A 26,164-nucleotide genomic window follows, 5' to 3' on the forward strand; every position below is an offset into this window, starting at 1 on the left:
TTTCAATTTATTGATTAAAAACGTAATTTTTTATTTTGTTTTTAGTTTGTAAAATTAAATTATAGATTTGAATTTAAATGTAAATTGACCAACACTGAATTTGTGGCGATAATACTGTTCTCTAGGTTGATACATACCGTCAGAGTACTTAGGCGGCAACAGACGTGCGTACTTGGAGTTTGGCGTACCCCAGTTGGTGTACCTGAGGTTGTTGCACGATCCATCGATGGTCCTGTACTTGCTGTTGGGGCAAGGACCTACCGGCGGCAAGCATCCGGCACCTTGTGGTGGTGTGGATATCTCACCAAAGCTTCAGGGAAAAAACAAACAGACCACGAGGTTTTTTTAAATCCGTTAAGCTATAAAGCAAACTCAACAGTTCGACTATATGTACGTACTTGTTAGGTCCGGGACGAGGTCCCAAACCGTTGCTGGGCAAAGGCCTAAAACCAAAACTCGACGGCTGCGATTGGTAAGGGTGAGGGTACGACGCTTGAGGTAGATATCCTGAAAATAAAACAAAAATGGTCAAAGCTCATGCTTTAATTTTAGCTTCAATACGGATCTGAGAAGGTATTGTTGTTTTTACTTTTTATTTTTTTGTAATTGCGTCGACGATTCAATTTTTGGAAATAGTAGTAATTGTGTAGTTTTTATTTTTTGAAAAAAAAACATTTTGTGAATTTCTTACGATATGATATTTTCAATCAATTAGTCAAAATGTCTCAACTTAAAAATTATGTACAATATTATGTTTTTTTTATACTTAATAGTTACTACTATCTACAGTTTCCAATCGAAGCTATCTCTTTTGGTAAAAATATTTGTTGAGACTATTTCGACCTCCCTGACCCCAACCTCACTGAGCTGGCTTGTTTTTTTTTACTCACCGGTGTAATTATGTTCGGCGTACGGGTCATGTGATTGGTAGTATGGCGAATGACGGAATATGGCAGAAGCCGCGCAGACCAGACCTGCCCCTAACAGGACGGCTAAGTTGATATTCAGCGTCATCTGTAAACAAAAAACAAATGTAACGTTAGTGACGACTCACGGATAAATTAGCAACTTGAATTTAACACGGCTTAAGAAAAGGCAAAACTATAGGAATTATCGCACACGAATAACGCGTGCGCAGGCACAGCTATAGAAAATTATACGATACGTGTTTGGTCCAATTTATAGGCATGACAGATTTTATAGGATAAGTCCACAGACAACCAATGGAATTTAAACCAAACCTAATATAATATTTATAGAAAAATTATTTTTCAAAGCATAATTAATTGAACTTAACGGGATAGATGGGTTACATCTATCTTGAGTCAATTTGAATTAAATTGTATTTAATGTTGACTTAACTGTCGTTTAATTACGTTTTTAGTATTAAGTACATTTTTAGTTGTTTAATCATCGTTTTTAAAAACGTTTTTTATATTTTTTTTATTTACCTATTTTATAACATTTATTTACAACAAATAAGTATTTTTATTCATTATAACTTTAGCTGTGGCCGTTTTATGAATAATCCCATTTTGTAAATTTAAATTAACTTTAATTAAATTAATTTGGTTTAGGTTTTCGGCTGTTAAACGTTTTACAATAAATGTTTGCCATTTTTTTGAAAACATTTTCAATTTCTGGATTCTACTAATTGATAACTTTTAATATTATGCTTTGATATGCTGCAGCAGATGAGACTCGGCTATTACAGCTACTGAGTATACCTACTTGAAACGAATCACGCGAGAATCATTGGGCGTGTACTTTATTATTATATTATTATATACTTGCATATCGAATCTATCTTGTTTGCATTTCAACGGTTAGTAATAAATTACATGTTGTTTTGATCAGTTTGTTCTACTCGGTTACATACACACCTAACAACTAAATCGATATTTTCACAATACGGACAACTCGTTTTTTTTTATACTTCTGTTTCTGTTTGAACTTTGACACGGTACATACATGCAACCTGAGAATATAATATATGTACACTATTGGGTCAATGTAGAAATCCAACAGTTGTTTCAACATAATAATATTATATTATGTTACCCACTGGGCTTGACATTGATACTGTTGTTTACGCAGTTATTGTTCTTGATAAACAAAATTGTAATAAAAAAGGATCGGAGAACAATTAAAAGTGGTTCGTCAGCATTTGATAAATATAAGATATAATATTATAAAGTATTATAAAATAAGAAAAAAAATATCACAACATTCAAACCACATTTTGAAGCAACCCAATCGCGGTTCATTTGGTGAATTGGTAACTTTCATTTTTTAATATTTTTTTTATGTACTCGGATTTGAACAGTATCCTTAATAATACGTGTCGACATACTCGGCAAGAATATATTATTTATGTATTCTTCTCTTTATAGTGTTAATATTATTACTATTTTTTTTTAACTCATCAATCACCGTCAAGTCATGGTTACATGTTAGATATAACTATTGAACGAGTTAGGCATTTTCACGACAAAATCACTTAGCGGCCAAAGTCGAAGAACATAATATAATTATTGAATTATTAAACAATATGCTACACAAACTAACATTTCTAATTATCCAATTTTCCAGAGTGGCTAGTATAAAACATTGTAAACGTTTAATGTGTTAACATTACTAATAAAATAAAATAAATATTATAAAATATTACTCAAATCGAAAGTATTACAATATGGTACTATGTAACATGCCATTATGGTATTACAATACAAAACACTTTTTCAATGTTATTTTATGGTTTGCACTAAAAACGTCTTCTGTTCGAGGAGGAGAAAAACGCTAAAACGTTGAAGATAGGACTTTTCAAACTGGACCAGCGTTTAAGTTACTTTTACAATAACTTTCTCGGTCTTCCACATTGCCAAAAATAAATAGGAAAAGTATTAATTTTTTCTGAACAGAAAAAAAATATGTTTAATTGACTCAAAAATATATAATAATATACTATATTCACACGGCCGGTTATCACTTGTGTTTGTTGGCCGATTAAATCGAACAATAACGTGCACACCTTGTGCTCACACATTAAATAAATATCATATTATTATTATTATAATGCAATATTATATTATTATCATGAGACTATTAATAATCGTGTCAAGGGCGATTAACCCGAGATTTGGGAGTGTTTTTCACCGTGTTCTACATTGATAATAGGTAATTATATTATTATTATTATTATTATTATTATTATACATTGTAGGAGGGCAATAAGATTTGGTCAGCTTTTATACTAATATTTTCATCTAAGAGCGCAGTAAAAGTGGTGACATATTGACCCGTGCTAGCATCGAGTGTATTGTTGTATGGACAAGATAATTTGCTTACAGTATATTATAATGATGATAGGTGTACTGTTATATTATGTAGGTACACGGACCCAAGTGCTTTGGGTTAGGCCTCAGCAAGAAGATTAATAATAATATCTCTAGTCACACAATCGTATTGTGCATAAGTATTAATTTACCGTTTTAATATTGTACTGAACGTTTTGAAATAATTGAAATATCCACAACCGTTTCCGCCCACTTTGAATAGCTGTCAGAAATAATTGCTATATTATGATGCAGCTAAGATGTGCGATGAAAAACCATTAGTGTTTTATTTAAATATGTACATAATATACAATAAGTAGGATTCTGCGATAGTCCGAGAAAGTAATAAACTACCAAAAAAAGAGTTCTAGTTACTTAGCTAATAATTATACATCACATTTTAACCTTTAAATTAAGACGACAAAAAATGAACTCCTTTATACGAGTATAACGTCCTCTTAACTGTTTGTTTAAACAAATTTTAAATTATACTTTGGGCTTTTATTTAAATAACAAAACGTTCAGATCTGTTCATTATTCGTTTTTTCTACTATTACTATACAACCACGGTTATGTAACGAGTATTATGTTCCGTATGCGCATATTCGATTCGTTTTGATCTTCTATAATATATGCAATTTGGATTTATAATATATATATACATCATTCTTGTTACAACTGTGTGACATGGCAGAAAAACTACTCGGCCATCGTGATTTACCGCTCGGAGTCTATAAATACATGTACGTGTACGTATAAGGAGTCTATTTTAAGACAACTAAACCGTGTGCTCCAGTTTTGATTGTCGCGTTTTACACGATTCGCAATGTTCGCAATGTGTATGCATAACGTACAACCTATATATTATAGACATGCTTTTTGTACGTCATACATTAATTTAGCATTTGATTTACGCCGCGTAATCGTTTTAAGCCGTATAAGTGCACAAACAGGAAAACAGGAAATAACCGAAAATAAAAAATAACGAACTTACGCTCATCTGCCATATCAAATTACAGAAAAAGTTAAAAATATAAGCCCTTCGATGCGAATCTGTAGATAGTAGAAATATTACATTTCCGTAATATAAAAAAAGAAGAGGATTCTATCCATTTTACGGGAAACGATTTTTTGGTTAGTCAACGTACAGGACTATAACAAAAAAAATTGTCTTTACACATTTGCAACTAGTTTGAATATTTATTTATTTTTTAATTTCATCAGAAACACTTTACTTACATAGCTTTATATTGTATTAATACTCAGTATTTTTAATATTTTTAGAAAGGCTAAAATTTGTTTTTTTGTGAAAATCCGTTTTTTCAATCTATCCTACTACAAAGTACCGTTCAAATACGGATTTCTGATCTATAGACTTGCTACATAAAGAAATTGGTTTATCGGTTTAAGAGATATCGTTGGTCCAGACGCAAAGAAATTAATATAAATACAAAAGCAATTGAATACCTTCTAAGCGTCGTATCGAAGTTAAAATCTGAGTAGGAGGGCTAACGACTCAACAAATAATCATTATACATAAGATGTAATACAATTAAGGTGAAACCCGCTCATTAACGTATGCACTATTGGTATATATCATGTGCTTTTTGAAAATTTCACTTAGGTACTCGCTGTATGAATAATTGCAATGTTGTACCTATCGGCTGTCTAAGTACACACTTAATTGCCAATTGCCGACTTTTGTAATTATAATTATTATAAGATTACGTTCGAGATGCTGCTCTGTCTTTAAATATGTGCTGATTACCGCAGGAACTCTCACTTCCTGATTTATCATCTGGTTTATTCGACTGCGATTTGTTACCATTTCCGAGCGTTTCAAATAGAACCGGTCCGCACGAGATTTATACTGGCTCATCGCTATTAAAATTACGCTCCTGGTGTGTATTGTGTGCTTATTTATTGAGAAACCGGTTTAGTGACCGCGCACATCACGTCAATCAAGCGGGCACAAAAATATATCAAAAGGTAGGTAAGTATCGTTTTCATTATAGAATGCACAACTACAAAATAATATTTTCGTCGTCGCCGTTGTCGGTTTTAGCTTAGATGCTTTAACTTTTAGAAATCGAAAATCAGACGTTCGTTCAAAAATTAAAATTTGTTCAAGTTTTTGCCAAAACCCGCCGAATCGGATATTTTGTATGATCCTTCTGCCCAGTCGAACTTAAAAATTACACTCGTGTTAATATAAAACTATAGCTACATGCTTAACTGCTATGATGATATACTATGTTTTTATAAAAATATGTACTAATACGTATATGTCTTAATGTTTTTAACGGTAAGAAAATGTTTTAGCCTTGTGGGTCGTATAAACGAGCATTATTCACTTGAAATGTGTGAATACAGCACCATCCGGCTTTCGACTTTATGGCTTCTGCTGAGAAATTGTTATGGTAAGATTTCACTTTTTTTCCCTCTCGTCCGCATTATTAAATGTCGATAAGTAATACATATTTTTAATACGCATTAGCCGTTCCCTTAGACCTTCTTCGCGTGTAATTGTGAATGGATTACAAACAATTTGAACTCGTACATTCCGACCTTGATTACAGTGTTTGTGTTTCTTGCCAAGAATCTGGGTCGATCGATTTAGAAAAAAATTATAAAACTAATACGTTGGAAATTGCACATTGATTAGGCCACGTGTAAAGGAATAAATATCAGGGTTGTCGATTGCCGTGTATTATAAAACGATATCACACTAGATTATGCATGATATATAGTCGACACGGACATTCTCGAAGTAATCGGGTGAAATTAATTGCCTTTCCGAATTCGTAGATCGGTATTAGTTTATAATAAACTTGATACAATTATTTTAAATATAATATTGATGCCCGAAGCCACCTACCACCTTGCGACGGTGTCTTAAACGACGGTATAAGTCTTAAAGCTCGTTCACCTCAAAAAAAAAAAAAAAAATTAAAATAATAACCGTTTGTACATAACCTAGATCTGTCAACAGCTATAATATAATATAATACGTAACGAGCCTTCGCCTCCGCCCATTACAAAACGGCCGCTTAAGCGTTATGCTAATTATTATCAATATTTTGCGTGTGCGCAAGTAAGTACGTGTAAATACTCGGCCACGGGTATTTTCGGTAGTATTTTCTAAAGCCATCGGCTGTGGGTTAAGAGCGTACCGGCGCACAGTGTCAAGGCCGGTGTACCTACTGACGGGTAAAACCGGACGAAGTTTCGTAAGTCTTAACGGTATACTTATTTAGTGGAGGCGTTTAAGACGGGACTCGATCCATATCGGCGGTCCAACGACGAGCACGGCAAGTAGGCGACATTATAGCTGAACAAGAAGGTTGTTTGTCGGCTTGTCAATAGGTAATAATATTATAGCGCGAAGGATCTACAGCGGTGATAACCCTTGAGCAGAAGCTTATGTAAATAAAAAAAAATACAGAAAAAAGAAAACGGTTAAAAACCTGCAAGATGGACGTGCAACGGGGGAGGGAGGACCGCAGACGGCCGACATCAAAGCCCCATGGAAACGTTTTGGCGTTTTCAAAGATAACTTTGTATGTTAATGATCCGGATTGCATAAGTCCTACATAATAACACGGTGATCTACTATAATCGTCGGGGACTCTGTGGGATATTTAAAGAATACATTTAGTTTTATCCCATCGGCCATGCAATTATATTCTATACGTTACTATTATTATGCGCTGTATATATACTAAATTATAATATATATTATTGTGTTGCATTGTTTTCGCTAGGGGAGTGGACCGAAAAAGCGCGGTTGTCCTGTGGGCCGACTCGGTCGTGGACACTGTGAACCGAGAATTGTTTTTTGATTGATATTTTTTGTTTTGTTTTAAAATGTTGTCTTCCATTCCACCAGTGGGCAGAATACTTAGGCCGATATTTGCCCACATTTTTTAATTTGCCGGACTCATTTTTTTATCTGTAAAACCATGCCCACCCATCGCATTGTGTTGTAATCGAGGCTTAAAAACGTTATTTATAACATAATAATAAACATTTTAACGACGTTCAAACCGGTAAATTTCGCCTAAAACATACCAAGTCAATCAGTAAATTTTTGAGACATAAAGTTCTGATCAAAAATGTTTTATAAAATGTTAAATAACATTTAAAAACACTACTTATTACTATTTATTTTATACGTTTTTTAATACCTATTAATCGACACATGCAATTGTTTTATACATTATAGTTTCTTAATGCATACATTAGAGTTTATGTATTATTATTATTTTAAATATTGTACAATGGTTGTGTTGGATTAAACACTTGTAACTGGGATCTTAGGGTATTAAACATTAGTGCGATCGAAACTGACCAGACATTGTAACGACATTGTTACATTGCATTGGAACGACCTCATCGCGATAGTGTCACTTGGTTCAATGCCAAAGACGTCGTTAAAGTTGTAACCTTAAAGTTGTTGGCGGGGCAGTTCAACCATTACCGTTATAAATTATGTAAGGTGAAACAAATAATCTTATAATACTAGTTTTACACCTCGAAGGCGATTTCCAGTAGGTGAAAAAAGCTTTTCATTTGACTAGTCCAATAGGATCGCCAATCTGTCGTCTACGACGATGAGAATTATACTTCCTTTCCGTACTAACGTCTTCTTTTATAACAGCGGGTGTAAGTACTATTATACTGTCGTGTGTTAGCATATGAGAGCAGTGTGCTATATAAAACGTAATGACTTTCATCGTTATATTAGCAAAACGCTTATACGATTTCGAGAGGATACGACAACTATAATCGCAGACAAAGAAAGTGTAAATGGATATGATTAACACAATATTTCAAATATGAAAAAAATCTACATTCAAATTGTTCATTTTTATGTCAAGGATGTTATTATAAAATTATCCAAATAATTGTTGTTGTTATAAATTTAAACCCCTAAACTAGTACACTAATAAAATAGGAGTTTTAAATAGATAAAAAAAATCGTAAAGTTCCTATATTATACAAATAATATTATACATACCTAATGCGGAAACGGAATATTATAAAATATTGAATTATAAAGTCGATTTTACATTAGAGAGTATAATTTAAAACTAATAAAAATAAATATATATATTTACGGTGGGTCGGAGTTTTAACTCCTTTAACTCTTTGTATTGGGGTTTGAATATACATTTTAACGACTGAACTTGAATATCTACATTATTATTTAATACTCAGAAGACCTTAAGGTTAAAACACAAATTCTACAGGAGAGCTAAAAACAGTTTGAAATCTTTAACAAAATAATTTACTACGTTTTCAAATGTCGAGCTTAAAAATTAATTTCATTAGTTTTTTATTGGGTTTTTTATCGGGACAAATAAAAACTGGATTTTTTACTGACTATTTATCATTGATGAATTTGGGAGTAGTGGCCCAGCTTGATTGCAAACTATTAAGACTTCCCATCACTATACCTATGTACCTACTTAACGAGTACCGGTTAACTCTAAAGATGTCAATTCTGAATATTGCAAATTACACATGCATAGTATAATCGCTTCGACATCCGATTGTGTCAGACGAGACGCCCCGAGCGGTCGATAAACTATAAAATAGGTTAATACACAATATCGGCTGTCTCGTAAACATAACGCGTGCAGATGAATAGATCTTTAACCTCACGTTTATTTCACACTAAAAATCATTCGGAACTTGCGAAACCAAGTCAAGTCACCCAGTTTGAATGCAATCGATTTTTTTTATGTTTCAACGAAAAACCTATTATCACGAGCCGTTACATCAAACAGTTGTTGTTACTTTTTTTTTGCCATTTTCGGTCTGAAATCGTGCCGTACATACATACAAGCGCCACAAGTGTGCATTCATATAGTATATTTCTCCACACATTTTTTTTCACTCTTCTTTTAATAAACAAAAATCGACCTAGTTGCCGGCAAACCACACACAATTGAGCCTTAACGAGATCTTAACTAATATATTATGTTATGTTCATTGTGGCCTGTTTGGTACCCCCGAATAAATAGCCGACTTGAGATCAAAACCCACTGATACACATGTGCGAGCATGTAACTGCACTGGGCTATTACATACCATATTATACATATGAATACATAATAATAATAAAATAATATTATTTTGCGGTCTTGTGTGTTTAACGGGAGGCGAGCGTAATTTAGGGCTCACAGCAGGTTTTCTATTGCACAACATTAAACAAAAAAAAACTTCCCACGACGCGACAGCCCTCAAAGCATAGTGTGTTTCATTTTTGTCGAACGGCTGTTACGTTGCATAACTTTATTCGATCGAAATGTAATAATAATAATACATTTTAACTATATTGTAGGTACATTTTGTTTTTACTCTCTATCGTCCGCCTGGCCAATACCACAAGATATAAAAACCGTATGTGTGCATTTCAAGTAATCCATGCAGTATGTATTTGATTTCCTGCCAAAATACAATGCAAAAATATCGTGACAATTATTTGAAAATATGACATTTCTCAATGAATTATAATTAACATATTTTTGCCGTACGGGATACAGAAAAACCATTTATTTGTTTATATGATTTTTTAAACGTACCTTAAGGATATTTAATTATTTATAAAATATAGACAGGACGGTTTTATTTAAACTGTTTCAAAATTAAAACAAAAAATCTGATTTAAAACGTTTAAAACCCTGATTTTTTTTTTTAATCGTACTTAACTGCGATCATGCAGAAATATGCATAAATAACTGATTTTTTAATCGAAATCGAAATTTAGTTCAAACAACGTTCATAGGGATACAAGATTTGGTGTTTAGGGATTTGACCGGCCACTCCATTATCGCTTACAACTCATTAAGGTATGATGCGATAAAGCATTTTTTTTTTTTAAATCATCATAATTCACATAATTATCACTGTACAACCGCAGCTGTGTGGGACGTTTGCGCAATTAAAGCATGGTGTTTCCAACGGTTTAATATGAGACCTACAGCTACCGGACCGTTACGGATGAATTGGTACGCGCGTTAACGCCGGCGGCGACCTTCAACTTGACACCTATGGTTTGGGTCCAGCGCCAATCGTCGTCACGGTGAAAACGGATGAATATACCAAAACTCTGGTTAACAAGTTAATTGTGGTTAACATTTATTAATACATTTACCGTGTGTACACGTTTGTTTTACTCTTTTACGGTAAACCGTCCGTCCGTGACAACGAGAACCGCCGCGGTGAGCAAACAACAGCTGGAAAGGGAAACCCGATATTGTAGACGAGACTCAGGAGATTCACTTTTCGGTTTCCCTTGAACGTGCGTTGACGCGCCGTTGGGTACGTTATCCTTCGGGATGAAACGACCGCGTCCACACTTTCCCCAATGTGTAATTTTAAACGGTTCACACGTAATCAAAGACGTATTACGAGCACTACACTATACTACAACGGAAACCACACAAAAGTCTGGATATGTCAGTGGAAATGTCTGTCACAGAAAAATTGCAAAAATACACATTTAATAGACGCAAATTATAATATTTGATTCTCGAGTTACAAAAACCTCTCGAATGTAATTTCAATACCACGTATTACCACGTGACAAAAAAATATTACTATGCTTATTTACTAGCTTTGGTGAAATTATAGTTTGAATAACAGCTTATTGATAATGCACAGAATGAGATTTATCGTTTATTTATGTTATTTTATTTTATGTATAGTCCTCGTTAATCGAATAACACACCTTATTAAATTCACAACACATATATGATGTTGTACAAACTTTTACTTGCCCTAAAGCTGCGGTGTTCATTTAATCGCCTTACAAATAACAACAATGTATACGTCCAATTTATTTATGTTTTTTTTTTGCAAAACATACTGATACAGTAAATGGGTTAAGCTTTATAGGTACGCACATAAATGTCTAAAAACATACCAGGGGCCCCTAATGATTACACAATGACCTAGTTGTACCCTATTTCTTGTATCTTGGATCAATTTAACCTTAGTGCATATGTAAATATGGTACGTGGATAATCCTCAATCGTGGATCACCATAATAATGGTGATACACAACACTTACTTTTTTACTTGTTTCAACTAACAGGTGTGTTAGTTACGAAATATCATAATTATTATCTTAATTCTATTATAAGCACCAAAATATACCGTTTAAATACCGTTCGACTTTCGTATTTCATTCACCCGTGAAAATTGGCGTTTGTCATTGAGAAATTCATCATAATATCACTCTGGTTGTATAGAAAGAGCACTCGATGAAGGTTTTCGCTACCACTAATCCGTTAAGACGACATAGTACAAAAACCTAGACCCGATGAATGCGAATTGATCCGACCATTGTCTCGCCCAATGTCAAACGAAAAATTACATATACATCCCAAAAAGCCACGTATAAAAATTTGTATGTTAAATGATTTTGTAATTCGTCAAAATACAAAGTTAATTAATTATTATCGCCTCGTAGGCCGACGGTCCGAAGGAAATATTGTAAGGTCTAAAAAATCAGTAATAATTTACAGACAAGCCTACCTTGTCGCAAGGTCATACAAATAAATAAACTGTATCGAGGTCGAGACAGTAATAATATTTATGTAACATAACTGTCGCGGTAGTCCGGCATAATTAATTTCAGACAATACCATGTAATGCCCGTTAATTATCAACTGGGGATCGCTGATCTAAATAACTTTGCCTGTGACCTACAACAACCTAGCTAGCACACGTTTATACTCTCACACACGGTAGTGGGCATTTTCCACTCGATTAAAAAAAACTACTCAACAGTTGCCAGTCTCTCGTGTACATAATAATTGGAACCTTATCGTCGCATATTACAAAATATTTAATAACAGTATTATACAAGTCTTTACCGCATAATAGCTTGAATTCTCTTCTTAATCAAAGAGTAAAATTATGAAAATTATATTGTATATAATCGTTAGTAGATACCATTTATTTTAAACCGTAACCATTTTATTTATGTATTAAACTAATAAATACGGCAATATTTAATCGCAATGGTAATTCTTAATGTTTAAAGTCAAACAAAAATTGTTAAGCCATTTCACGATACTATTGAATTACTAACTTCTATATGGTTTCTGTAATGTTTAACTATCCTTGATTTTTAAGTATAGTTATTGCAAATGGCCACAAGTAACTTATTTATAATAATTTCAATAATATTTTTAGAATATTGTTTTAGAAACATTTTATACATAATACTTGTTAAATATATGTTTAAAACATTGTTCAAATATTTTTATAAGTAAATTAAAAAACAATTGCTAAATACTTTTAAATTTAAATCGCTTTTTTCAAATGGTTATTTGTAGACTTTGATTTTAAGTATTATCTATGCAGTACTTAATCATGAAGTACTTTAGTTTCACATCAAATTCTTTAATAAAGTTTATTTTTTATTTTATAATATAAGGTTTAACGAACTTATACATATAAAACTTTTAACATAAACCAAAAAATTACATGCGGTCCACACAGAACTTTGGCAGAAAATAAATGGATTATATTTTAAATAGCGACAAATTCAATTAACATAATGCTGTCATTATTATAATTATTATAATCATATGTAAATATGGTGTCTGAAACAACTGCACGCGATAAAGAGAGCGGGAAATTGTTACGCAATACGCCCTGAACATGCCCTTAAATAGATGTCATTAAATAGTAGTACAAACTACAAGTAAAATAATAAGTAGGTACAGCAATAACAGTAATCAATTCCAAATGATTTCCGATATTGTAGGCACTGGTTAAGTATTAATCACGAAGCACATTGGATTGCAATACCGTTTAACCTTTGAATCTTCTCATTATACTTATTCTAATACATTATTCATTATTATGCGCAAAAAGAACACGGACAAACTCTAGATGAATTCAATCGATAACTGCAGATGCAATAATGCATATTTCAAGACTGCAGCGGCAATCTATTACTAAACTATCAATTCTAAATATAAACATATTTTAACCAGTCCAACGACTTAAAGAGCTCATTTTTTTATGAGTTTTATGCAAATAAAATAGGAATGCAGCAATCTCCCAGTTATACGAGTTTTTTCTGGAAATATGACCAATATCAATGTTAACGCACAAAATACTTTTAGGACAAAACTATTTTGTAATTACCTACTTATAAATTATAGTTATGATGACGTCGAATGCTTAACGTCTTCGTAATGTTATTTTAAAGTAATTTACACTGAAAACAGCTTTCGAAATTAATCGCTATTCAGAATATGCAATGAAAAGTGAAACATTCAAAATAACATTTTAGAGTTTAAAAAACACGACCAATCAAAATTAAAACTTAAAAATGATTATGTCACTTTTATAAAAATAATTTAAACCAATAAAATATCACTATGCTATAACGTATCATTAAAACAAATACATATTCAATATTAAACAAAATGTTGTTATTATTTTCTCCAATATTCACTACATTATTAAGAAACTAAAAACATCATAAATCATAATTAACATAATTGTATTTTTCAACCTCCATTATGATTAATATCATGTTTAGACAATATTTTAAAGATCTATTTTTTAATATTTGTTTAATGTTTAAAAATGTGTTGTCGCATTCTGAGCAAACAGGATATTTTTAATACTACAAAAATATTTAATTAAAAACACATATTTTGTAAGGCTACTAGATGGATTGGTACCGACTTTATAATAACGTATAATGAAGCGTATATCGTAACTTTTAATTAATAAAAAATATACATAACTGTACAACAATCGAATTACACTTTTGTTTAATTGCGCTTTAACTCGCGCTTTTCAAAAAAAGTATCCGCAACCCGGTGTACTCGACATTTTATATGGCGGTTGCGGTTTTATACCAACGCCACGGTGTTTTTTAGCTTGCGTGCCCTGGATATTATACAATCGGATTAGTTTTTTTTTTAAACAATTCCATAATAAAATTTTTAAAAAAAACAAGAAGGCATTGATCAAACGATCTCTTGCAGAGAGACCGGTTTTTTCACTTTCATTCAACAATGAAAGTCCGGTTTTAAGTATTTAACTCTATATACATAATATATAATATGTTATTATGTGTACACACGCACGTCGTATGAATACATGTATAATATATCATACCCGTTAGGATCCAGATCGCCATGAAAGCGATACATTTCTACCACATTCCGTAGTCAATTAAACACGTTTAACTTGCTTATACGTCCGTCTCGCATAATGACAATAATGATCATAATAACGATTTATAATAATAACATATCGCTTTATAAAGCGAATGCCCACACCAAATGGATCTTGTTTAATCGTGGGCATATAAGCTCGTTGACAATGCCCGCGGTTACATAACAATACCATAAAAAAAAATCTTTTCAATTCAGACACATGTACTGCTCCAAATCATACAGCAATTTCCAAAAGTCAAACACTAGACGACCCGACAATAATTATTATTAATATACCAAGACAATAAGATCCTGCGTTTAAGTCTCCTCCAAATTCCTACCGGCAGCCGCTTACAATAGACTTCCATTTTTATAAAACGAATCGGGGTTATTAAATAATACTAAACTGTGCATATTATGATTGAATGGGACTTCGAAACAGGTAAGATTATTACAGTAATATTGATAAACAACAACCGAGAAAAAGTTTTTATGCAAAAGCGTCTTGTGTGCGAGGGTAAAAGGAAGTAAGTCTATTTTTTTCAAAAATGAGTTAGACCACTAAAAATTTTAATTAATACATTCCTTATATAATCTGTGTAGAACTATAAAAAAATAGGTAATAGCACTCTTAAGACAAAAATTAAACAATTAACAATGAGGATTATGGAAATTAAAAACTTTAAAGATCATTTTTTGTCATGAGTTACAAAAAGTGAAATTGATCCTATTTTAAATCCAACCTGGTACATATTATACATGGAACGTATATGTATACATTATACGTTCTATGCAGGAGAGCACCGTTATATTATACTATCTACCTATTATAATTTAATATCTTAAACGTCTTGGCAGATTCGTAAGAGTTATTGGGAAACTGATTGCGATTGAAGTTAAATTAGTACTAGCTTATGTATTAGCGCGAGAGCGAAATTCGTGCCGCACATAAAGTATAATATAATGCATAATAGGTTTTTTACACTGCTGTTCCTGTTGCGCGGGTCGCTGTGTTTGCCAAGTAACAAATACCCCAAGGCCTATATGGGTTCTGGGAATATGCATTAGCTAAATTTTTAAGAATTTGCGATGTGTCGGTACAAGACGAGTATATTATCAAAGTACATATGATCATTCCAAACACAGACGGTCATGTCCAACTAATGATGAAAAATATATATATATATATATATATATATTAAATTTCAATTATTTCTCAAGCCGCTTGTGTATTATGTATGAATAATAATTATTATTTTGCAACATAATAGCTCAATAGTTACGGGAAGACCGACTTTTAGCCGTTATTTCTCCGACTTCTGAGTATGTCCCACAGCTTCGAGCGCACCCGGTCGCGCCTCGACCGTGCGTGTTTAAACCAAACCAGATTTCTATCAGAGTATTTAAATACATAATAATAATGATATATTTAAAAAAAACATTATCATATACACATCGAGGCAAACGTGACAACGTAAAATTGTCTACCGACATATCAGATGGCCTTACATTACTCTCTCCGGGTTATGATAATCGCAATCGGTAGCTAATCATTTTTTTTTTATAGGGTATTTTCTTTTTGGTTCGCTTTAGACCGGCCAAGGCCACAAATCGCAGAAACCGCACAAAAAACCGACCATTTTTGCTGGCGCCCCGTGTAATTTTAATTTTCATTTAAAGTGTATAATACAACGTAAACAAACACAATGCTTATAAACTATAATACAGCATAGATATTATTATAGGATTAGGTTATATTTTGTTAACTACTTAACTCATAATAAAAAAAAATGAAGATGAATAAGGTTCAAATGTATTACAAAACAGATGAACATTTTCAACTGACAAAGTAATTTTAATGCTTAGACGAAATGAGTGACAGTGTGAGACCCCAAAAACATAAAAGTGAAATAATAAGTACCAGCCATACATGTCATAATTAATAGATGATGGCTAGTTTGAACGAAATAAATCAAAATATTTTAATTTAGTAAATTCGACCAATCAGATTGCAATCGATTATAGCCATAAGTAGTAGATAATAAGGAATAATTAGGAAATATAGAACGAGAACGCAGAAAATATCGAGGGACATGGAAGGAGTCAATTGGCAATGATATATAATAAGTCAAGTGGCAAAATAAATAATAGATATCAAACTATACACACATAACATTACATAACTACAGTATAACAAACGAATAAAATGATTACCCAAACAATATAAAATAACTATTTTTTATATTTGTACTGGATTTCAATAAAAATATTTTTAAGTAACTTTAAGCAATCTCAAAGTCTTGGAGCCAACACACGTTTTCATGTTGGAACTTCTTAAAATTAGAATCGATCAACGTTTTTAATATATAATATATACTCTGCACAAATAAGTATGACGGACACCGTGACCAGAGTAAATTAATTTAAAGAAACGTTTGACGGTTCATCCGAAACATCACTAGCGGAACAGATTGGTCGGCTGAGCTCCATCGACGCGGTAGTTAAATCAGAATGAATAACTTTAACGTAGTAGACCGTTAAAAAGCGCTATGTAAGTATGTATAAAAACTAAAAACGCACACGCAGTGTAAAAAAACAGCGCTGAAACAAAGTTGCGTTTCGTACAAATTAAAATACTTTCAAAAAACGTGACGAAACCTTATAATATGTATTGACGTCCCACAGTAGTCGGTACAGGTCGAAAAATTGTTTTTTTACCACTTATCAAACTCGAATAAATAATTAGGTATATACTAGCTTACTATTTTGACACGTGATCGGCCACAGATAAAGTACTCGACCATATATCACGGTCTGTTGTTGTTGTAGGAAACACAGCTTCTTACGCGTGGCTATAAATATTTCAAGCGATCCATGGGAACTTTGAGAATGTAATGGGGGCCTTTTTTTTCAACAAAAAAAATTTCTCTAAATTATCCGCTTATCTTCTACTGGGAACTATATACCGGGAAACCGAAGTCTTTTTTTTCGGACGGCCACATAGAAGAAGCAGCTGACGATAAAAATAAAATGTTAGCTGATGGTATATTCATCTCGAAATGGGGTCAAATTTGTGATGAATGCCTCAGATTTGCGTTGCACACATAACATCCTATACAGCGTTTCTGTTTCACGCTGTTACGTCACTACTCACTAGCACGAGATACACACACACGCATATACATGCATACACCTTAACCGAACATTGCTCTCTTTACGCGTATAATCATGCATATTTTATGCATCGCCTAAACGTCTGAAATCCAATGCGGCCGTTTCATTGGTCGTATATTGTTCCAACGGCGCTTTTCTCCACCACAACAACGACAAAACGCTAAGTACGATCCGTAACGACTTAATACGTTCACGGAGGACTTGTTCCGAGTGTACAATCATTATTGTTGTTTTCGTTCATTCGGAAACTACTTAATTTATTCCTCGTTCACACGATTACCATATGATATGCTAATATTATACACATATCTATCGCTACAGGACAACATGCGTTTTGCCTAAACGATTTTACTGTAATGTAATAATGTCTTATAATGTTCTATTATTCATATAAAATAGTTAAACATCTAAATATAATTGGCAAGTGGTAACGGGTGGCTAAATTGAACCGTTACAACTATTTTGTGGCAAAAACAATCAATGGCGCACGAAGGAGTCGATGACAAATAGTATTATTATTATCATAATGACCAGGAGTTCTATTCTATCAAACGTTACAAGTAATGTGCGCACAAAATAGAAAAGTTCCAGTGAAACGTTTAACAATTCAGTGAATGCTATTATAGAAAAACGACGACGAACATCCTCGATAAATAATTATTAATATGCTCGTCGGAGAACACGTTAGAAATTAGATCACAGAACCATAAAAGGAAATACAAATCATGTAACAGTTATTAATTATAATATATTCTCTTTCCGACACAACAGAATCGGCTATTAAATGAAATAAATGTTTTGAGTTTTCCCTTGTAGATAATGACAGTTCACAATAGTAATAATAATATTAATAATAATTGATTGCACAATGATACAAACTATACATACCTAATATATAATACCTAACAGAATATTCCAACAGGCACGTTCTCCGATGGTTTTCGGTTTTATGATAGAAATTAGAATACTCAGAAAAAAAACTTATATTATAGGTGTACCTATAATATAACATATTATGTATATAATATTTTATGCATTTATTGGAAATACAATGCACCCGTTTATGTATGCATGCGTAACGAGTGTAACTGGTAATTGTTGGCCGTTTGTCGTTGCGTCAAAACGCGGTTACTCAATTTCAAGAACTCCCAAGGTGCTTTGAATTAAATTGAAACGAAAAAGATATACCAATTTGTTTAGTTTAAAAAAAACCCCATAAGCAGACAGCCTTAAACTATAAAAGTATATAACAAGTAAAAAACATTTAATAATGGTACACGTTTAAAATTAATAACATAATATCGCATAATCAACCTTGATACATATATACTTATATGGAAACCATTATAAAAAAAAACAAATAATGCCAGTGTGTATTGCGATTAATTACTATATATGCGTTTAACGGACACCGTGTCCATAAACGAGAATGATAATATAATTCCTGTAATTACATTTGAAAAAAAAATAATAAAACGTCGAGCGGGTTTATCCAAAAACTTTATTTAACGTTAGTTTGGTTTTCTAGGGACTTGGGGGGGTATAAGCTCGCATGAGAGATGAACGGGCTCGAGTACATACTGTAGCAAACGAAAGTTGAATTGTTGCACTACTATTATATTTTGACAAGACAATTATACAAACGGTAAATGGCAAAACGTGACGGGTCCGGTTCCGAAAATCTCTCTTGGACGTTACATTACACCGCCATTAGATATTTGTAGCATGTAAGCGCGCCCATAGTGTGTTTTAAGGTTGTAATAATATAATTAATAACGGTTTTAAAAAACGTGACATTTGAGTTTACCCACAAATCCTTTAGTCGCCCGGTAGTCCTTTCACTCGGTTCACATCATTTTTTTCCCCCAAGTGTACACAATGTTTGTTTCGTGTGATATCGCACAATATCCGCGCTTCGGGTATTTTGTTTTACTACTTAATAATTATGCGGCATATTTTATCATTAACAACCGTGTGACGCGTCACCGTAAAACTCACGATTTTAACAATAAATCTATATTTAGATTCACCGTAGAAAAAAATAAAAATATGCTTAAAGAAATATTAACACAAAATGTTGACAAAACATTATAATGATATTCTTACCGAGAGTAGCGAATAATCGCGGTAATTTCAGTGAAAAGTTAGCGGTTATGAAAGAATGTTATAGGTTTAAAATTATAACATTATACGTCTTGGCCATTTTATAAATATTATAATTTTCGAATTATTGCTTGGATGGATTATAAATATATTTTGCTCGAATGCACCGATGTCTCTTTAGCCAAGTGATGTAGACGTTAGGTAACTTCACATACGGTCTGATTCTTATCCACTGCGTACACATTATGTGTGTGATATAAAATTCCACAACGCCACAAATGAATATCGTCGGATAGATCTCGTTTATGAAGAATGTTCCGCTCGAATTGAGTAATAGGTACTTCATTAGACTATGGTTTAACATTAATCTACAGTCTACACATACAAGGTGTTCGAAGCAGTACTTATACGGGTTGCCACGCAGACTTGAGTCCAACCAGCACAGCGCGAAGACATTACCGATATATATATATCATGAATTCTTTGAGATTTGTCAGCGTGTCCAACCGAAAGCAATTGGGACAGATTCAGCATACATGAAGTATATCGACTGCAATGATCTATTACGATATGAATTAATATTACGATGATAATTAATCCTAATCATTATTTTAAATCTGAATTACCCGAGAGACTTATACAACGATAAACATTAACAGGTTAAAAAAACAAGATTATTCATTAATTTATAAAGAATTCAATTCAGTAAATTACTAATTGATATTAAACAATCAATCGCGATTCGCGAGTAAGGATAAAAAATCAAATGTATTTACAAAATTGAATTAGTTCAAATAATAAATTAACTGATTACATTTTAGTAACAATTAGTCGTTAAAGTATTACATTGTATTTGGGACTGTTTTTTAGTTATAAACTATAAAATACAGAATCGATTTAACTGATTATACTACATATTTATGTAACGTTATATTTGTGTTGTTATTAATTTGATTTTTAAATGAATTATTAAAATTTGCATTTTATTTCAGATGATCTTTGAATATTGATTTATGATTAAATATATACTTGATTTTGTATTTTTTGTAAAGAAATAAAATAATTTGTATATTTAGAAATGAAAACTGGACTGGATTACAAGTTTAATTGGCTGATTGACAACTATATAATATATTAATAAGTTATTTTTCAATTTAATCATCAATTAATAGCATGAACTTTAAAGAGTAAATTGTTATGAAAACTGTCTATTATTAATACACACGAGAGAAAACAATTATATTTATTTGGTAATTAGTCGTTAGCCCATTTTTTTTTACTTTAAGGCGTCGGCGATCAACTTAGTGGCGTAACACTTCTAAATGAAGTCTCAACCTAGACAATAGTTGCACGATGACCTGTTATTATTATATAGGTAGCTATTAATGTCGGGAACGTCTTTCTCTAACGCCAACCTCCAATTTGGTGGCATGACTGTGCTTGCACTTTGTAGCATCTGTCAATGTCATTTCGAATTTTGTAGATAAGAAATCTTCGACCGCATTCATAAGCACATTTTATGATTATTTGATTTTGGCTAAAAAAAACTACCATACTTTTCGCAAACATATAATATTATGTATACCTACTCTTTGCAAACGATCGACCCGCACTCGAAGAACTCTTGCGCAACATTTAATTAAAAAATATAATTACCATGTTACTCAATGTACGTTTCAAACAAGCACGCTGGACAAAACCAATATGTGTAAAAAAAATATTAATTTCGACACCGACGATCGAAAGACTGATGAGTAATGTACCAATAATGTCAGTAGCATGTTAAGATTGTGTTATGATACTATCGACTAATCGCATTAGGTATATAACCAATTAGAAGAACAAAATTCAAGTAATGATTGATTCTTGCATCATTTAAAACCGCAGTTAAACAGCCGCGGAACTATTTTTCATTGGTGTCCTTGAATTCTGCGCCAAATCACCTTATGCTATTCTGTTCACCGTTGAATATACACAATACGTCTTTCCATAAATCTATTCAATATACAATAGTGAAACTTACGATTATTTTACACGTTTACAATAAATACGTAATAGAGACAAGTTTTGTAGCCGCTCGTAAAATAATCATCGAGTCGTTCCGAAAAAAATGACAAAGCGTCGTATCTTTAATTATGAGTTCGTTAGAAGATGTAATACGGTATAATCGAATAATACGGAATGGACTTTCTCCTAGAGATTTATACAAAAATATTCAAATATAGAATAAAAATATCAAGACATACGAAAACAATATTTTAATAATTATATTTGATAATATTTATATAATTTATAGATAATACAGTTAATTATTAATTTCGATATTTTTATAAAATATTTTTTATTTAATAACTAAATCAAATGGGTAAATATGTGGATAATGAAATTTTAAAAATTATCCACTAATGCTACTATTTTCAAAAACGTTTCGAACTTGAAGATATTAAACTATTCGGCATCATTTGTTTGCTAAAAATAAATGTTTTTTAATATTGTTGTCTATACAAAACACGGTATGGTCACGGCAGCTGAACAGTCGAGACCAGTATCGCCCTGAAGATGGACTCTGCAATGAGTCCGAAACGTCGGCCTATAACTATTGACGTGGATATATCCGAAAATCATCCAAATGATGTATAAAACAACCTTACCTAAGCCTACGGGCTACGTTAAAATTAACCTTACTTTAAAGTATTATCATTGAGTATATATTGTACAATATATACTCAATGGTATTATTTATAAAATCCTAATAAACGTATATCATTTGTTAAGGTTACAAAACCAGAGTTATTTTTAATACTGTATCAAAATATTCTTGATACCTACACTATATCAAGTATTCTGTGTATAGGTGCCAGCGGGTGATTTTTACATAAGCTCACCAAATGTTTAGTATTAATAAAAAAAACATACATTTAATTGGGCTTATGCACACCCAAAAAAACTTGACAGGCGTTAACACAACCCTGATCTCGTATCTAATTCAGTGCTCACCCCAGAGTCAGCAACGGCTTTTTAGCTATTGATTTCGTTATCGTGTGTGATCATTTCATTCGTGTGCTGCCGCAGCGTCCAAGCGAAAGGTTAATTTTGCAATTTCACGGGCCACGGCGCCCGAGGCTAATGGCCACACAGATGCTTAGATAAATAAACATGGGTAGCAGTATTCGATTAGTTGATATTTCGTCAACAATAACCGGAGCGAATCGCTGCCGGCAAAACCGCGTTATTATAACACGTTTTAGGAACGTCCTCGACCAAAAAAAAAAATATATATATAAGTAGGACTAATAAAACATGTAATACGTTTTGAGCTTTTGACCCTGTGCGGTCAAAAACCAGATGTGAAGTGCGCTGTGCTCCCGAAAAAACGCCGAGTAATGTATTATCCCGTCGAAAAGGGGTCGCCGCCGCCCAAGGGGTTCTCTGCACTCAAACCCAACGACATTGAAAACAAAACTCACGACTTCACAATAGAAATAAATAAAAATCAAATACATATATTGTTTCAAGGATCTATCTGGAACACGCTTGACAACGTTCATGGGTCGGGAATGAAACCGACCTAAGTACACGGTACATACACAGGGAATAAAAACCATCCATACACCGTTTCCACTGCCTTGCACCGCCGACACTCACTAGTCAACCGTACAATCACCGTGTACCATAGTACTTTACCTATATAGTTTATTTAAGCCGTAGAATAACACGGGGAGTTCGAAATGAAAATTGTTTGGACAGTTTTAAATCGTGTAAACTAAGCTAAATGCGATCGACAACGGACAAGAATGCCTGTAGGATTATATAAATAACTGTGTAGGAAATGGACTTGGACATTGTATAACATATCGTGTAATTTTTAATGAGTTTTCGGAATGCATTCGGTTTTATTTTCCAAATTATGGAAATAAGTCAATTAAAGATTATAAGGCGTTTACCACGCCTCGTTTAAAATTCAAATAATAATGTATTCGATCATCTATATTACAGTGAAAGTGCAGTCCAGAACAGATAATTCATAAGTCATAACAACGGTCGGGTATTCGTAACAGAAATCCGATATGAGAATATTATCGCTCGCGGATATTATCAGTAAACTCGTCTTGTGTTCATAAGTTTAGTTTTTTTTACACGTCAATACCATATTAAAGTAACATTATCCCTTTCTCTTCGTTTATTGTTGTCTCAAACTTAAGTTTTTTTTTTTCACTAGTTTTGTAAAGCAAGTATAGTAATCATATTATGTGTTCTACTCTTGTCTAAATTATTACAAAAAAAAAAGTATCATATGAATATGTAAAACTTTTAGTTATAAAACGCGTTACGTAAAAATCGTTTAAACATTTCTAAACCGTTACAAATCCGAACTACACACGTTTTATTTAACACAGATCGCCTAAAATATGAGCGAAAACGCATCATAAACACAAAGAAAAAAATTAATACCTACGTGATTTTTTTGTTTAGAACCGAAATTAAAGCTTATGTTGTGTAACGTCTGACGAACATAACAAAGTTGGGTAAGTTACTTCATTTTAGTGACATGCAAGAAAAATTCTAGTTAAGTTACTCATTACTCACAGAATAAATATAACGACTTATTAAGTTACAAGTTACTTCTAAACATAATTTAATCAAGTTACTTTAAAATTATGTATGTAATGTTAGGTAGTTGAAATATAGTTATGATCGGTTAAAGAAAGTGTTTCTTATTGTTAGTAAAGTGACTTTAGTAATATTTTAAGTTACTAACTATTCGTAAAAACCACATAATTTTAAAAAGTCTCTGAATTTTATAACTAGTTGATGCACACCTTTGGACCATATAAGAGGAGTTTTCTAAATGATCTTAGGTTAGGAAATTAAATAAATAAAATAACTTATGATATTTTCTTCGGCATTTTTAATAGAACTATAGATTTTTTGTAGATAAATATTCCAATACAAACCACTACATAGTGTCGTTTACACATTCATTGCTTAATCAAATTTTATTTTTAAAGATTCCTTATTTTTTGTATTACAACTACAAATGTTTTACGATCATTGGGCAGAGATAATTCAACTCGAACAATCATCAAATTTAATGTTAAATAATGTCCAGTGCTTTCGAAAAGTAGATATTATTTCCATTAAAAAAAAACGTTTATACCTACAAAAGGTATGAATGTCCTAAAAAAACAACGTTTTAACGTTACTTACAACCATTAAAATAAATAACACGTATCAGGCATTTTGCACTAAGCGCCTATATAGATTTCTGTCGGTGTTTAATGGCACAACATCCTTAAAACGTGTTTACTCATAAAGTCTAAGTGCTATCGATAATTGTCTTAACAATTATTTTCTACTAAATACAATACTTTACTTATTGCTTTTAATGTATAAAAAAAAAACACAAAAATGTCAACTAATGATCATCCAGCACAAAACGAGTTCTACACAAATTTTAGAGAACAGTTTACTGTAACAGTTTACTTATTACACTTTAAAAACAAACAGAAAGTAGTTTTTTACGTCGCAGCTTGTCGAAAAATGTTATAATAATAATTTCCTAAAGAGTTTTTTTATTATAACCCGAAAATTAATCTATTGTAAAATACATTTATTCTATCTATTGACATTACTTAATTTATTTGCTTTTTTTGATTATTTGTTTTTAGTGTTTGTCTACATAATTTTACTCACAATTAGTTATGTTAATTTTTATATTGCAAACTATAAATAGCTCAGGCAGATACCAAAAGCTACCAAACAAGAGTATAATAAATAAATGTTTATTTATTATACTCTTAGGTTATTTGTGAATTTTTAATACTTGTACAATACGCAATTTTTATTAATATACTGAAATTTAATTTTTATCCTTTCGACAGTACATAAAATAGTCAACAAATCGACAGACTTATCGGCGAAAGAATTCGAACAACTGTTTGAAGCAATACAAAATAATTAATAAAAAAAAATCGTTCAACTGGTTGCCTACCTTTATCCGATGAGGCGCTGGTGTATGGAAGAAAACTTAAACGGTACACAACTCACACGTTTTTTTATTTAACTAACGTTCCGCGCGCGTCGTAACCACTACACCAGTTCAGAAATGAATGGACCACTTGGGATTCGCGATTGCGCTCATATAATATCAGTTTTGTGAAAGTACCAAGGTGAGTACGGCGACGTTTTAGTGGTGTGTTTTTTATCTCATCTTGCAGGGTCAGCAGCTGTTTGGTTGTCGGTGTTATATTTTTGGTACTAAGTATTGAACACTGTACAATACGTATGTATGTTATCCGCAGAGGTCCGACATAGCTATGCAGAGCACACCCGACACACCTTATGTCCTCT

General features: G+C 32.3%; 1 protein-coding gene across 1 annotated transcript in view; it reads right to left on the bottom strand.

The window, feature by feature from the left end:
* LOC126840216 (peroxidase) overlaps positions 1-25,948 on the bottom strand; it is a 33,210-nt gene extending 7,262 nt beyond the window's left edge. Inside the window, exons 1-4 of the mRNA XM_050575821.1 lie at positions 25,806-25,948; positions 891-1,014; positions 399-507; positions 138-310 (exon numbers count right to left, since the gene is read on the bottom strand). Of these exons, the coding sequence (XP_050431778.1) occupies positions 138-310; positions 399-507; positions 891-1,014 (406 nt within the window). The 5' untranslated portion in view covers positions 25,806-25,948. The remainder of the gene's footprint in view (positions 1-137; positions 311-398; positions 508-890; positions 1,015-25,805) is intronic.
* Positions 25,949-26,164: the final 216 nt, after the last annotated feature.

The sequence above is a fragment of the Adelges cooleyi genome, unplaced genomic scaffold, assembly GCF_023614345.1.
Source record: "Adelges cooleyi isolate 19-005CV unplaced genomic scaffold, UGA_ACOO_1.1 ACOO_flye_CR_arks_rails_tigmint_CR_PRNA_376, whole genome shotgun sequence".
Taxonomy (NCBI): Eukaryota; Metazoa; Arthropoda; class Insecta; order Hemiptera; family Adelgidae; genus Adelges; species Adelges cooleyi.